This window comes from Euleptes europaea, chromosome 18 (genome assembly GCF_029931775.1).
Source record: "Euleptes europaea isolate rEulEur1 chromosome 18, rEulEur1.hap1, whole genome shotgun sequence".
Lineage (NCBI taxonomy): Eukaryota > Metazoa > Chordata > Lepidosauria > Squamata > Sphaerodactylidae > Euleptes > Euleptes europaea.
Window position 1 is genome coordinate 23,872,002 of NC_079329.1, and position 16,619 is coordinate 23,888,620.

General features: G+C 46.6%; 1 protein-coding gene across 1 annotated transcript in view; it reads right to left on the reverse strand.

Annotated features, from left to right (window-relative positions):
- Positions 1-13,541, reverse strand: part of DLX4 (distal-less homeobox 4) — a 28,099-nt gene extending 14,558 nt beyond the window's left edge. Inside the window, exon 1 of the mRNA XM_056863450.1 lies at positions 13,184-13,541. Within this exon, the coding sequence (XP_056719428.1) occupies positions 13,184-13,541 (358 nt within the window). The remainder of the gene's footprint in view (positions 1-13,183) is intronic.
- Between the last annotated feature and the right edge of the window lie 3,078 nt (positions 13,542-16,619).

The following is a 16,619-nucleotide window of genomic DNA, read 5'->3' on the forward strand; positions in this document are numbered from 1 at the left end:
ATCATTTGAAATGTACAAGACCGTACACAGGGCTGGATTTAGGTTTGATGAGGCCCTAAACTATTGAAGGTAATGGGGCCCTTTATATGTCCAGCTGTCCTTTGTCAACAACAAATTGTCACTGTTTTTTGTGTTGAATATATGCTATATGGTAATTTATGGACCTAATAGGTATCTAAAGCCATTTGTACAGAACAAAATATGTATTTTATCAAAGTAATTGTTGAACTGAAATACAATTAAGAAGTATATTAATAGTGCAATCATTATTAAGCTCTAACTTAAAATGATTTTTATTCATAACAAACTTAATGTACATCCAGTTTTTTTTCCTTTAAAATTTTTTTGGGGGCCCCAAGAGAGTGGGGCCCTAAGCTATAGCTTGTTTAGCTTATACATAAATCCGGCACTGACCATACATAGGTAACTTCATTTGGGATGCTTGTTTTTTACATCCAACAGATTAAAAGAAAATGTTTCCACACAGACACAGCATTTGCTGTTGCAAGACATGTAAAGCAAACATTAAGTTATCTTTAGTATTAACTCCTCCCCTAAGAATTACGTAGGTCTTAAAATACAATGTATCTCTCTCTCCACCTTCCTGTCATTTTTTTAAAAATTGCATTCTTGACACTTTAGCCATAAGAATTTTTCTCTCAACGATCCTTTAAGGAAACACAAAAGTGAAAACTGCAGGAGGATGTTTAACTTTTCATCACAACATTTGCAAATTCTTCATTCACACCTGCAATCCTGCGCAGACTTACAGAACAGTAAGTCCCACTGAGTTCAGTGCGACTAAGTGCAATCCTAAGAACTCTTTCCAGGGAGCAAGCTGTATTGACTATAGCACAAGTTCACCCAGCTGGCTCCATATGGAGTGGGGAATCAAACCCGGTTCTCCAGATTAGAGTCCACTGCTCTTAACTACTACACCACGCTGGGAGATCTCCAGCTATTACCTGGCGGTTGGCAACCCTAGGCAGAAGGGTCTCACTGAACATATGCCTGAGATCTGTGCATCATATGAAGAAATCATAAATATATAAATGCATGACCGTCCGTGGGCTGCGCATCGGGCCCACTACTAACCTTTCGTTCAAGGACACACCCCTTGCTGGTCTCCCTCGTCCTGCCCCCTTTTCTCTGCGAGCAATTGCCTCTTTTTCCACCATTCCCCGCAACCCCAGCGTTTTCTATCGGTCACGCATAACGGTGCTTTGTAACAACAGGAGGGCTTGTGTGGGGAGGACTGACCAATTCTCCCACCTTTTTTTCACTTGAAAGGTTGAGACGATGGTATACCGGAACACTGGTGTCCCAAGGGAAAAAAAGGGGATAATCGACCTTTGATTGGATAATCCCTCAGCCAATCCTTGGGCGATGACACAGGTGGTCTCTCCCCTATTATCCCACATTATATGGGATAATCCCACATTATATGGCTCAAACACACGGGGAGCCTCCAGCAGCTACTTGCTTCGGACTTATAGTGGGATGGACTAGCGTCATGCGTTTGACTATCCAGTCTCGAATTAAAATATTGTGAGATAAGGGAGGAGCAAACCAAGAACATTCTGCCCATGTGTTAACCCCCATAGTCTTCATCATTATTAGCATTTTATCATTGATCTTTAATAATATCTAAGACACCTGTCCTCTACTGGGTTATCTTTTCTCAGTATAGGATTGTGGAAACTTTCCAGTAAATAGTACACTTCCCCCAGTAGAAGAATAAATGAGGAGGCCTCATCTTAATCAGGGTTTTTCTACATCCTTACAAAAGGAGAGTATTTAAACCATTTGAGATGGGTTCTTTGCAAATCTGGATTATTGTTTGTGTTTATATTCTTTTTCTTCTATCGCCTTTCAAGACACTACACAACCCTTCTCCCCCATGGGGTGATCCTCACAAATGGCTGGTCGGTGCTCTAACCGCTAGACCACACTGCTTCTCGGTAACCTAGATGCCATTTTGGACAAGGTTGCCTTGCTTTTGTCAAAACAAGAAGTCTCACTAAACCTTAAAGGCTAACCACTGTGGCCTAAACTTTAAGGAGCCCATTTCATCAGATGCAGGAAGTGTTACATTCTCTCTGTGCATATACACTTTGTCTGCCTTTGTATTTAAGACACCAGAAACTTTGAGGTTGGCCAAGAACGCAACGCCTGCTTAATCTTTTGTCGCAACCCAGGCAGAAATTCAAAGGGCAAAGACTACTGCATCCCAGAAAATCTTTGGCTATCTATTTAGGGTTTTATTTATTTCAGTATTAGGGGCCCAGGCTGACCCCCCCCCTCCATTTTAACCTCACAACAACCCTGCGAGGTAGGAGAGGCTGAGGATGTGTGATCGGGCCCAGGTCACCTAGCAAGTTTCCATGGCACAGTGAGGAATCCATCCTGGGGCTCCCCCATTCTAATCTGACAATGACCCCTATACCACCTTGAATCTGACCACCAGGCAGCTCTTTAAGACACAGGAGCTTTACAGGGGAAAAGATGGCCCCAGTCACAAACAGCTCAGTACAATATTATAGTCTCAGTTTGACAAACGGAATGGGAGGACTCTACATTCTTCCACTTTGGGATCTCAAGCTGGATTTCTTCTAAAAGGGGGAGGGGAGCCCTATCCGCCCCGGTCCGCACTCTGGTTGGGAATGGGCGGGATAAAAATTTAATAAAATAAAATAAACACCCTGCCAATCGCTTAGCCCCCCTTTGCAATTCCACAACCCACCCATTTAAACCAAAGGGATCCGGATTTAAGCCTGCCGGATCGCCTCCCGCCTCCCCTTCGAAGCACTGACTTGAAAGTAACAGCTGCTGTTCCCCAAACGCACCAAAGGGAGGGTCCTCTTCCCCCCTTTTCACAAAAGCAGCAAGACCCAGGCTTACTTGGGGGAACAAGCCCCTTTGTACACAGTGGGCCTTACTTCTGAATGAACACGCAGAAGATCCGACTGTAAAACCTGGCTGTTACAACCGATTATGTTGCTCTAGCCTAGAAAACATTTGCTCCATTCATTTATTGGGTGCAAACGCATGGGAGGTTTTGCCTTTTCCCCATCTGAATTCTCAAAACTCTGCATGGGGGCTTATTTTTGCATTTTGAGAATTCAGATGGGGAAAATGTGCATTTAGAGAGCGGCAAATCCTAGGCAAAACCTCCCATGCCTTTTCGCCCATTGTATTGAATTCCACCTGGAGAACGCAGTCCGTTGGTTTCCCTGGCTGCAATCCCAAAGACTGCCCTGTGAGTAATGCCCGCGTGGGACTTACTTCTGAGTAGACCCAAGGCTCGCTGCCTCTGCGGTTTATTCCCCCCCCAAATGAAAATTCATATGCTCAAAAGTCCTATGTTCAAATCCCATTCTTATGAACATTCATAACAAACGTTTTCGCTAAACCAGACGAACATCATGCAGCGGTTTCAACCCAAACAAAGGCTGTTTTCGTTTTGGGTGTTAAAACTTATCCGGACCCCAGTCCAATAAAGAGGCAATCGGTCCACCGCTCCGTGCAAAAGCGATCTTGGCATTTAAACTGGTTTACAACTCCCGTCTCAAAGCGCACGTGTTTGGGGGGAGGGGAAAGCGATTTAAGATTAATATCGAAGAGGTTGCAATTAAACTTCACGAGGCAGTGTTAAAACCTGGTTCATTTGGGGTTGTTGTTTTTTTCCTTTTCTTCCACGGGCTATTCTACGATTTCCCCGAGCCGTCTGCACAGAATACATATTTATTATTATTATTATTATTATTATTATTATTATTATATTTCATTGGCTTCTCGATTTCCCGGAGCCGTCTGCACAGAATACTTATTATTATTATTATTATTATTATTATTATTATTATTATTATTCCTCATCAATTTCATTGGCTCCTCTCTGCTCCGTTCCTTTCTCCCACTGAACGCAACGGCGAGATTTAAAAGGCAATTTTCTGCGTATTTATTCGAGGAGCGAGACGGTGCGATCCTAAAGGCACTTCCCTGGGAGTCGTCCCGTTTAGGATTGCCCTGGTAGTGGTAACCCTCCGCAGGATCAGGCTGCGAGTCTGCTTAAAATGGGGGGGGGGGCAGGAACCAACTGGGAGTTCTCCTGCGCAAACCCCATGGAAGAATCTCCCCCCACCCCATCTCAATTATTTTGGCTTAAAGGGCCCGGAGGTGCGCGTTGCGCCTTAAATAATAGCGCCGTACGAGGCGTCAGCCAGTCAAAAAGATTAAAGTCTTTTTCTTTCTTTCTTTTTCTTTTTTGGTAAATGGAAAAGCCCTTAAGGAAGAATTTACATCGCTGAACAGAGGAATCCTAAGGAGAGTTACACCCTTCTAAATCCATTGAAGCTCTTGGGCTTAGAAGGGTGGGACTCTGTTTAGGATTGCACAAAGACCGCCTGCGCCACCGTCGGCGATCATCAAACAAAGTCGGTTTGATATTTTCAAAACAAAACAAAACCTCAATCCAGTCTAGAAAAAAATGGGGGGGCAGCCTTAGACAGAGAGTTCGGCATAACCCAGAAAACAATTTTTCCTTCTTATGCATGGGAGGTTTTGCCTTGGATTTGCCGCTTTCTAGATGCACATCTCCCCCATCCCAATTCTCAAAACTCAACAATAAGCCCCCATGCAGAGTTTGGAGAATGAGGATGGGGAAAATGTGCATCTAGAGAGCGGCAAATCCAAGGCAAAACCTCCCGTACCTAAATGGCCGAAGGAAAATCGTAACGAGAGGCGGGGGGGGGGGGGGAGAGGGACACCGCCTCTGAACAGCCCAGGTTCGAAACCAGGAGGGCGGTTTGGAGAAAAGGATCAAAAAGGTGCGCGAGTGGGGGAGGGGGGATCGATCTGCTTAGAATACCAAATTCTCCAAACTCCCCCGCTCCTCCATCACTCAATCTACCTTATGTCTATCTACCTAGTCACTCATTGCTACTACACATTTGCACTGGGTGTACCCACCGAGCAGTAGCGACACTTTGTCCCGGTTTAGCCGGATTGGGCTGCAAGAGGCGTCGCCTCCGGTGGATCTCGCCGTCCTTCTGGGCAGGCCGGCGAGCTCTGGGGAAGTTCGCCAAAACTAGTCCGCGACATTGCGCAGGAGCTCTTTCCGGTGGGTCATGCGGGAGGGCGAAGGGCAGTTAGACAAGCGACCTCCGTCTCTCTACTGGGGTCTGAAAGGAGTTTGACTCTCGAAAGCTTATACCCCGAAACTCATGTTGGGTTTCTAAATGCTGGGAGGTTTTGTCTGGCATTTGCCCCTCTCTAGAGGTACGTTTTCCCCATCCGAATTCTCACAATTCTGAGGCCATTTCTGCATGGGAGTTTTTGCTGTGGATTTGCCTCTCTCTAAATGCACATTTTCCCCATCCAAATTCTCAAAACTCAAAAATAAGCCCCCATTTTGAGCATTCAGAGGGGGGGGGTGTACATCTAGAGAGGGGCAAATCCAAGGCAAAACCTCCCAGGCATAAACGACCTGAGGATTTGGATGGGGAAAATGTGCATCTACAGAGGGACAAATCCAAGGCAAAAACCCCTATGCATAAATGGCCTAAGCTTCTACTGGACTCGGATCTGTTATGCTGCAGATCAACACGGCGAATGTGCCACCCAGGCACCCACTCCCGTTTCCCGTTAACAGTGACTAACAAACGTATCACCCCCCCCTTAATACATTTCCCAACTTCCCAATTGTTAAAACGATTGTTTAAAAAAAGCACGCATACATGAATTGGTTATTAGAAACCGGGGTACGATAGTTATTACAAACCAACGCTCCTAATGCCCTACGCTCGAATACTTCGAAAGGTTTTTTTTCCAATTTTTCCCCATCTGAATTCTCAAAACTCTGCATGGCGGCTTATTGTAGAGTTTTGAGAATATGGATGGGGAAAAAGTGCATCTAAAGAGTGGCAAATCCAATGTAAAACCTTCCATGAATAAATGGCCTAAGTGTAAATCAATAAACACACCAATAAAAACCCGCCGGAACCCAAGAAGCTTCCGAGCAAGAGTTTTCAAAGCGGACTGGTCGATTCGCTCGTTTGCAAAGGAAAGCGTCTCGCGATGCGGCTGCCCCTCAAGAAACGAAAATCAAAAAAGAAATCCCCCCAAATGTCGTCGCTTTTTAAAGTCTGCCTAAAACTTCCCGGGAATTGAAAACTTCTAACCCATCAGGACGGTCCGCGTGGGGCTAGACGCGATTGAAACCGAAGGGCTTTAAGGACGGCGTTTAGCGAGCCTTTGAATCAAGAGTGGAAATTGACCAGTGAAATTAACCAGACGCCAACCCTGTTTGCCGACTAAGCTGTTGCGAGTTGAAGAAATCACGGGTGGGGGGGGGGAGGCTGGAGAAATACAAATTAGCGAGGTGAGATTCACTCCACGTAAATAAAACACAGGCCCTTGGAGGGGGGGGGGCAAGCCACTGTGTTTTGTGCTGTACGGGGGTGGGGAGAGACAAACACAACTAAATCGCTAGTTCGAAATTTCAGATGAACGATTAATAAACGAGTTCTTTTGTTTTAATGGCTACTTGCCCAGGGAATTACTGATCTTTATCTTGTACGGCTTGGGGGGGGGGTAAACAAACGGGGGTCAGAAAAAGTGGAGGGGGGAGAAAGAAGGTCCCACCTTCTTTCCTAATTTGGTGAAATCATAGAATCAAAGAAACCACCCAAATGCGGAGGAGGGGGGGGGACGTAGTGAAGTTCAGGTCTCTTCTTTCTTTTACTGGGGTTCCGGTGTGGTGAGTTCGGAGCTCCCACCAAGGATTTCCACCGGCTTCCGCTCCAGGGGAGACTTCCAAACCAGTTTGCAAGCCCAAGGGGTGTCGGTAGTCAAGGTGTACCGCCTCCGCGGTGCCTTTTGTTTGCTTTATTATTTTAATACGAGCGGGTTGAATTGGAAATGTTTTGCATTCCAAAAAGCCTCATTACGATTGCCGGATTAGAGTTTTAACGCGCCTGCTTTCACTTGGAGCCCTTGGAAACGCACATGAAAGCCTTCGAGCCTCGCCTGCTACCTGACGATTCCGGAGACAACCGATCGTTTTGACCCGAGTTTCTCAGCTCTGTCGTTTGCATCCCCCTGAAAGAACTTTTTCTTCTGAACAAGGGCTTTTAAGAAGCCTGCACAAACCCCCGCCTCTTTCCATTCAAACTGGCTAGATCCATTTACACAGCCTCGCCTTCCCACCGGTTACTTAGAAGCCCCACTGTGTTCTGCGGGGCTTGCTCCCAGGAAAAAAAAAAACGTGTACAGGATTGCAGCCTTATGAGTGTTGGGTGTTCGCACTTTCCTCTCCCTTCCTGGAAAAGAAATCGAAGGGCAAAAGGCCTCTTTGGAAAACCCCATAACAATTTCTTCGGAGTAATCCCATCAACTTCAGTTTACACCAGCCAAGTTTGGTCAATAATTTTAAAAAGTAACTGTTTTATTTATTTTATAAGGTTTGGGTGGCTAATATATCTGCTGCAACAAGGGAACTGCTTATAGCTGAAAGCAAACCAGGTTTTTTTTCCCAGCTTAGCTGAAGGAGAGTTCTGTTGATTCAAAAACTGCCACTTCCCTTCACCAACACAATTAAAACTACCTTCTTTTCTTCCAACCATCTTAGCAACATGCATGCGGCCCAATCCTATGAACATTTACACAAAAGTAAATCCCATTTATTTCCAGGTGCTCACAACGTGCTCCAATTAGGTCTGCTTGCAATTCATTTCAGCCAGTATGTTAGATATACCTAAACCCACTGGTTTTTTTTCACCTAGGTGCATAAAATCAGACTATTCCACTGCAGTCCCATGCACATTGACATGAGGCAAAGCCCCGCTGAGATCAGCCACGCTTACATCTCAGTAAAGACAACACTGAATCAGTCTGTAAAATACTGACAGCGAGGAAGGAACATGGATTTCCCCTTGGGGCTACTAGCTTCCATCTATTCTGTCTTAACAAGAGTTTTGCGTAACTGGAAGGGTGACTGAACACCCCAGCAGATTCTGAAGAGAAAAGGAAGAAAGACTATTATGTTGTTGATTGGCATTGGTGAAGTCTTGCACATCTGATGAAGCAAGCTCTGACTGGCCAAAGGTTTGGCTGGAATAAACGTTGTAATTCTTGGAAGGCGCCCCCGAACTCTTGCTTTATTTGGCTGCTACCAACCGACATGTCTTGATCAACGCTGGGATGCCTTCCCAGTTGTAAGATCTGAGTGGCAGGATTCAGAGTTTTTGGCAAGGAGTCACTATTGTTGCACCTAATAATTATCCCCTGTTTGAGTTATAGCACCTTCTAGGGATCATGAGGCACTGGGGTGAACCACACTCTTGTAACAAATAGATTTTATTTTTTGCAGCCAGTGATAGAACAATTCCTCCCTCTGATGGATTCCTGATACAACTGTTGTCCTCAAATAGCATTGAGCCATCTTCTGCCACCCTCTGCAATCTTGACAGGTGCCAATTTAAAACAAACATGGGCTGGGGGTTCAGCAATAAAAAGCTTTAAGACTATCTGGAAGCTGTTCCCTTCCTCCCAATTCAAGAGAGACATATGATGGGGGCCGGCTTTGTTTTTCAATAGAGTCGCTCTTCACATGCTCAGATGCACCCTTAGAAGGCTTGAGCGCAGAAAAACTGTGCATGGCTAATCTCTGATGACCGCCATCTTAAATTCAGATTCCAACTATATTCTGCATACAGCCCAATCCTATCCAAACCTCGACAGACTGTGAACATCGCTATATTTTACAAAGCTGTTTGTCTGGGAAACCAAAGCATCATAAAACGGGGAAAACTTTTGGACATGCATGCATACTTCCAAGTTAACAGCCGGCTCATCAAGAAACCAGTTAAGCCAAACTAACTTGGATTTCCCCTGAAATTTTGGCAAACTGGTGTTACGGCATTCTGGAAGATGTTTCAGTTCAGGTTTTGGGGAGTCTCGCATAGGGGCATTCCAAATTTTCTCGTTGTGAAAGGGGTTGGTGGGCTAATCTTACACCTAGGTTGCTAAAGGATCTTTGAAAATTCGTTCAACAAATATTTCAGAAGGGGATGGCAGTTTTAATAAAGATCATGGAAGGTTGTTTGTAATGTTAGAAATCTGGAGCTGCACATTACAAGATTCTCTACTCCCCTTCCTAATCAAAGTTGGTATTTTTTTTATGTTCAAAAAAGTATCCATGACAGATTTAGAACCAAATAGCAAAACAAAAGGCAATCTTTCAAGTTGCAACGTTCAGATGTTTCCCATTTATGAACCACTGAGTAGATTTTAACTTTTTTTAAAAAGTTCAATTGCTTCTTTTAAATCCAATAATATTTTTTTTTCAGACTGAGCAGGCTCTTAAACAAACATACACAAATCATCCTTTGCCATTTACAGTGTAATCCTAAAGAGAGTTTCGCCATTCTAAATGCACTGAAGTTAATGGGCTTAGAAGGATATAACTCTGCTCAGGATTGCCCTGTTATTGTCTTGAGGGGAGGGATTCTCTTTCACTACGATTCCGAAGCCAATTTGGTTGGGAACTGCATTCAGCAGAGACCTCAAACTACTCATTTTGCATTGCAAATAGACGAAGGAAAAATATTAATATTTCTGCATGCATTTTTGAAAAAATAAACAAAGCAGTTTTCGATTAAAGGATTCCAGAGGCTTTGCCCCAATGTATGAGCAAACATCTGGATTTTGTCAAAAATATTTAAAATGCTACTCTTTTGAGGGGTGTGGGGCTTGAGCATTTGGCAACATGGAATCCAAAATCTGTAGAAGAGGTTTGCAATGGATTCATTTGCAATGGTAACCCCTGATTATAGGGTGCGGGGAGAGAACGAGAAGAAAAAACGACCCTTTGCATATGTCTAGAAGGAGGCGGGGGCAGGGGGAAACTCTCTCTCCAAACCAAAATCTAAAAATTGTTTCATCAACAAAAATGATTCTGACAGTACTGGAGCAGGGGGAAATTTTCTTCCAGTGTGAAGCCCTAGAATGGGCATCGAAATTGAATGGGAAAGGGCCTATCAGTGGAAGAGATTAAAAAGGTATAAAGAGCTGGCTAGGAGTAGGGGAGGCCCAGATTGAAATAGACACACCTGAACCTGCCTTCTACTTGGTCCATCAAAATCAGTATTGTCTACTCAGACCGGCAGTGGCTCTCCAGGGTCTCAGGCAGGGGTCTTTCACACCCCCTACTTGCCTAGTCCCTTTAACTGGAGATGCTGGGGATTGAACCTGGGACCTTCTGCATGCCAAGCAGATGCTCTACTACTGAGCCACAGCCCCTCCCCATTGAGTCATTGAGCCGGACAATCTCTAAAACAGGGTCCAAGAGTTGGGTCTGGCTTGGGGGCATCCCCTCTTCTTAGAGAAGTCACAGCTCCTTTCGGTTCCTCAGCAACAAGGAGCCAGAGCTCTGCACACGGCTATGAATATTAGCTGCATGACACGGGTTCAAATTCCACAGCTGACATCAACTCATGCAGCAGTCTGGGGCCAGCCCCTCTTTCTCAGCCACACATCTGCAACATGGAATTCAATCGCACAGGCCTACCTTCCAGGACTGTTGTTCAGATAACAAGATAAAGTGAATGAAGTTGTGTTTTTTTTTTTAAATCACAGTGTATTCATGCTATATATTCTTATGGGCAAAGGTCACACCTGAACTCGGCACCAAGAACCATTCGACGCGCTAGGTGGCAAAACCACACTCATCCTCTTGTGGCAAGTTGCTATTTAGCTACTACCACCAATTACAGAGTCATACAAGGGGGGGAGATAAGGCCTTGCCCCGGGGGACATGACAGAGGGGGGCAGGCTGACAAGACTGTGAGCAGATGCAAACTCAAGTTTCATTTTGGTGGGAAGACGAAGAGACTACGAGTCTTGCAGACAGCAATGGCCGCTCTCCCACTTTCACGGTGGTGCCCCATTTGTACAGACAAGGAGACGGAGGCAGATAGATGAGGATTTCCTCCCCCAACATTCAAACCCGAGTCTCAACCTACAGCAGTGCCTCTGAACTGGAAAGGGTGGGTGGGGGGGGGGTCAAGCAACCCAGTGTCTCCTATACACATAAGCAACAACATCCTGTCCTAACACTAAATATTATCCAAATCACATGGGTGCCAGAAAGGGAAAGAGTCTAAGGAATGGTCGGGTGACCACTGAGGGCATTGGGTACTCTGTGGGTGTAGGGGCTGGACTGTCAGACTACAGACGTGGGAGACCCAGGTTCAAATCCCTGCTCCGCTGTGGAAGCTGGCTTGGCGGCATTGGGCTTCACCTTGGTAGCATTCCCAGCCTCACCTACCTCACAGGGTTCTTGTAATGATAAAAGAGTGGCGGTCATGATGAAGGGCAGGATGTCAGTAAAATTAAGATTTATTATTTTGCTGTTTAGTTCTCTCCCCCCCCCCATCAGCCATGTGCGGCCTGACTCAGGTTGGTTGCCCCAGTGGCGAATGTTGTGGGGTGGGGTGGGGGGACAGTCCCACCAATAAGACTATTTTCTAGTTAAAGGGAGGTCAGAAAAGAGATGGAAGAGGTCACTTTGTTAGAAGGGGGGTTATCTGTATGTTACATTTTTTGCAGGGGATGGGGAATTATGCATTGCAAAAAGAATAGTTTGTTTGGTGCTGAAAACCGCAGGTTTTTAAAGTGGGCCCAGAAAGATCCCCATCTACACTTAATTGTGGGGGGGGGGATCTGACACTGGAGTCTACTCCAGATCTTCCCCACATACTGATTTTTGCAGCATGTTTCAGAGAACCAAGCCTTGTGGCCGGACTCTCTCCCTCAAGCATCTCCGCAGGTCTGGGCCGTGGGCGCTTGCCAATGCTGACTGCTGGATGCTGAACAGAAAGAGGGGGAGAGAGAGATCGGTCCTCTAGTTTAACAGGACGATGTTTTGCTGCAGTTGCAGGGTGACACTGAAAAGACAATAACCACCCTAACCCGTTTATTTGCAGCCAAAGCTCTGGTGGGTTCCCCTAGTGCGGGCTTCAGAGTTCGTCTTTAAGATGTCACAAGACTTTCTGAACGTCTAGGTTTTCCAGTGACAGAGGAAAGCAATTTGGTGCTTGTGCAAAAGGACTACACCTTTCTTTCGGCATCTCCACAATGAAAATGCCCAAACTGAAACAAAAACCCCCATTTGCATGTGTTTGAGCCAGACTGACACACGGAGCCAGGCAGGGACTCCCAAGTTTTCCTACAGACTGAACGCGCCTCCAGCTCGCCCAAGGAAATGCCAAGCCCGTTCTTAGATCTCTTTCTGCACCACCTTAAAAATTCATCCGGACTATCACCTTCGGGGCATGTATCAGCCACCTGGCTCCCAAACACGGCATGGGACTTTCCTTCCTTCCTTCCAGCCCTGGTTGACATGGTCGTGGGAACGAGGGGAGAGCCCCCTTAAGCCTCCTTGAGGCATCTAAAGCATGGGTTCTCAACAAGGGGGGAATCCCCCCCCCGAATTTTAGGGGGGACTGGGACCAATATTCATCAAAATGTGATGCCCTGTAGATCATGTACAATCTGTAAAAATGTAGCTTGCTTTTAATTTAATCTGTGACATTCCATAAAGTTTATGACTATTTTGGGAAGGGGGGAATTATATTCTAAGCAATGGCGAAAGGGGGGGAACGGAGCAAAAAAGGTTGAGAAGAACCACTGTTCTAAAGGGATTGGGGGGGGGGTGAATTGGACCACTATTCAGCAAAATGTGATGTCCTGTAGATTTTGCACAATCGGTAAAACCGGAGCTTGTTTTTAATTTAATCTGCAACATTTCATAAAGTTTGTGACTCTCTTGGGAAGGGGGGGATTATGTTCTGAGCAATGGAGCAAAAAAGGTTGAGAAGAACCGCTGTTCTAAAGGGATTCCCCTGGGGGGGGGATGAATTGGGACCCCTGTTCAGCAAAACGCGACGTCCTGTGGATTCTGCACAATCGGTAAAACCGGAGCTTGTTTTTAATTTAATCTGCAACATTTCACAAAGTTTGCGACTCTCTTGGGAAGGGGGGGGAATTATGTTCCGAGCAACGGAGCAAAAAAGGCCGAGGAGCACTGTCCGAAAGGGATGCTGGCTCCGTCCCCTCGGGGAGGGGGGGGTCCTTCGGCCGCCTCTGCCCCCCCCCGCCCATGCCCCCCCCCGCCTCGCCTTACCCGTCTCCTCCAGCCTCGCGCCGCGTCCCAGGGCGCCGGAGGGCTGCTGGTAAGGCGAGTAGGAGGCGCCGTGGTGGTGGTGGTGGTGGTAGAAGGCGTGGGGGCTGCCGCCGGCCGCCGGCCCCGCGGGGTAGGACGGGTACGCCAGGGCTCGGCCGTAGGGCGGGAAGGCGCCGCCGCCTTCGGGCTGGGGGTGCAGCGCCGGCAGGGGGTAGGAGTGGAGCTGCGGCTGGTGGAGCTGCGGCTGCTGCTGCTGCTGGGGGGGCGACGGGGGGGCCCCGAGCCCGAAGTCCAGGAAAGGCGCCTTGGACGGGTCGGGCGGCCCCAGCAGGCTCTCGGCCAGGGCGTTCATGGTCATCACCGGCGGCGGAGGGGAGCGCGGCTTGCGCCCGGGCGCAGCGGCATCCGGAGAGGAGGAGGCGGCCGCCGGGCAGCGCCTGCCCTTCCCTTCCCTTCCCTTCCCTCCCGGCCGCTGCAGCGCCCAGCCCTCCCCGCCTCCGTCCCCGCCTCCAGGCTGCCCGGCCCGCGACCTCCCTCCCTCCACCCACCCACGCCCGGCTGGACCCCCGCCCCAAGCCGGCCTCGTTTTCTGCCCCCGGCCGCGCCCCCCCCCCCAAGCCCAGGCTCCCGCAGGAGGACCCGACGGCCCCAGGGGGCGTGGCCGGCTCCACCTGCCGCCCCCTCCCCTCGCCTCCCGGGCCGCGCCCACCCGCTCCCCCATTGGCCCCGGCCTCCAGTGACGTCTCTGGGCCTCCCCCCTCCCCCCGGGGACATCCCTCATTAAGAGCGGCCGCCCCGGGCAAGGCTCGGAAAGTAAGGGACGTTCTGTCCCCCTCCCTCGGGGAAGGGGGAGGAGTTCGAGACCAAAGAGCGGCAGGTCCGGGCACGTCTATTTTTCTCACCTGGATATTATTAATTAAATTCCCCTTTTTTTCTTTTCTCCTTTCTCTCTCTTTGGTTCGGTTATAGAAAAATATTTAAGTGATTAATGATTAATGAATATTAGCAATGATATTAGGATTAGAAATTTATGCAAAAGAGATTACAAATTCTTTGTAGGGTGGATTAATTAATTAATTAAATTCCTTTCCCCCCCTTTCTCTTTGGTTCTGTTATAGAAAATATAATATTTAAGTGATTAATGATTAATGAATATTAGCAATGATATTAGGATTAGAAGTTTATGCAAAAGAGATTACAAGTTCGTTGTAGGGTGGATTAATTAATTAATTAAATTCCTTTCTCTCCTCCCCCCCTTTCTCTTTGGTTCTGTTATAGAAAATATAATATTTAAGTGATTAATGAATATTAGCAATGATATTAGGATTAGAAATGTATGCAAAAGAGATTACAAGTTCATTGTAGGATGGATTAATTAATTAAATTCCTTTTCTTTCTTTCTCTTTGGTTCTGTTATAGAAAATATGATATTTAAGTGATTAATGATTAATGAATATTAACAATGATATTAGGATCAGAAATGTATGCAAAAGAGATTACAAGTTCATTGTAGGATGGAGGGAGAAGCAGGGGAAGTCCAATTTTTTATTCTACATATGTTATTGTTAAACGTTTTGATTAATAATTTTGGAAAATAATAAAAAATTTATTTAAAAAAATATTTTTCTCACCTGGAGTAGTAGAAAAGGGCAAGAGTCCAGTTGCACCTTAAAGACTAACAAAAATATTTTCTGGTAGGGTATGAGCTTTCGTGAGCCACAGCTCACTTCTTCAGTATTTAAGGTGCTACTGGACTCTTGCCCTTTTCTACTACTGCAGACAGACTAACAGGGCTACCCACTGTGAATTATCTTTCTCACCTGGGTTGGGGAGAGGAAGGAAGTTCCCGGTTGAAAGGGTGGCGGGGCTTTGGGAAAGGGGGCGGGTCCTTGCTGCCTGGGGAGTCCCTAAAAATCCAGAGGAAAAGGATACAGTGGCTAATTAATTCCGAGGGGGGCGGGAAGGAGGGCCCCCCCTAGATGTGGCTTACCTGTCAACAGGTTGGAACAAGTCTCTCTCCCCCCCCTCCCCTCTGCCAGGTTCTCTGGAGGGATGAAAAAGGAGTCCGGATAGATGTTTGTCAACACAGATCAGAAGCCAGGGGTTCGAAAAGCCTTCCTCTAAGACTTAGAGGGGAAGGAAGTGATTGCATAAAAAGAAGTAAGGGCGGCAGAGCGAAAAGCCGTTTTACTTTGTGATTAAAAAAAACAAAACTTTCAACAAAGGGCCAGCGTGGTGTAGTGGTTAAGAGCTGCGGACTCTAATCTGCAAAACCGGGTTAGATTCCCTACACCTCCACATGAAGCCTGCTGGATGACCTTGGGCCAGTCACAGTTCGAACTCTCTCAGCCCCACCTACCTCGCAAGGTGTCACAGGAACATAAGAAGAGCCCCTGCTGAATCAGACCAGTGGTCCGGCATTCTGTGGCCAACCAAGTGCCCTTCAGGGCCGATGAAGGGGGCCCAGAGGCCCAGGCCTCCCTCTGATGATGCCTTCCAGACATACATAAATGTGTCTTATACTAAATCAGACCATTGGTCCATCGAGGTCAGTATTGTCTAGTATGTCTGGCAGAGGCTCTCCAGGGTCTCAGGTAGAACTCTTTCCCGTAATAACCCACTACCTGATCCACTACCACAAGTTAAACAGAGGGAGCACAGTCAGCCCATTTTAAGGGAATTACAGCAGCTGGCAATAAGTTTCCAGGCACAATTCAGAGAGCTGGTTCTTGCCTGAAAGAGCCTGAAACCAGAGTAAGGACCACCTACCACCACCTAACCCCACCCACCCTTTAAGACTGGCATCAACAGACCCACTGTGTGTGCAAGGCAAGGTGGCTGCCACTAGAGACAGTGCCTTTTCAGTGGTGGCTTCTCAGCTGCGGAATCGCCTCCCTGTTGCACTTTACCTGGCCCCAAACTTCTTAAAGTTCAGGTGCCAGGTGATGACTTTGGTGTTTTTATAACCGTGCACCTTCAATTTTACCTGTTGCTTCTACTGATTTATTGATGCTTTTTAATAAAATAAAGTCTGTTGCTTTTATTGTTATTGTTTCTGCATGCCCTGTTAGTGACGTTGCAAATCCCCTTGCACGTTTTTATGACGAGGTGGCTAATAAATAAAGCACTTTTTAGTTCAAGGGTTCAGCTCTGGAATATATGAAGGATTTTTTTAAAAAGTACTTTTAAGCATGTCTGGAATTATCACTAATAAGCAAAATAATGACTTCAAAAATTCAAAGAATTCTGGGGAGACGACACACACCTGATTGTTGCCTTTTTATAACACAGAAAACTTTTAATAACCAAACTGATGTACTCCCATTGGCTCCTTCATCTTCATAGTGAACATATTTTATACCTGTTTAACTCTTGTGGTTTTCTTCAAAGAATCCTGGGAATTGTGGTTTGGTGAGCAATGCATGTGAAGCATCCT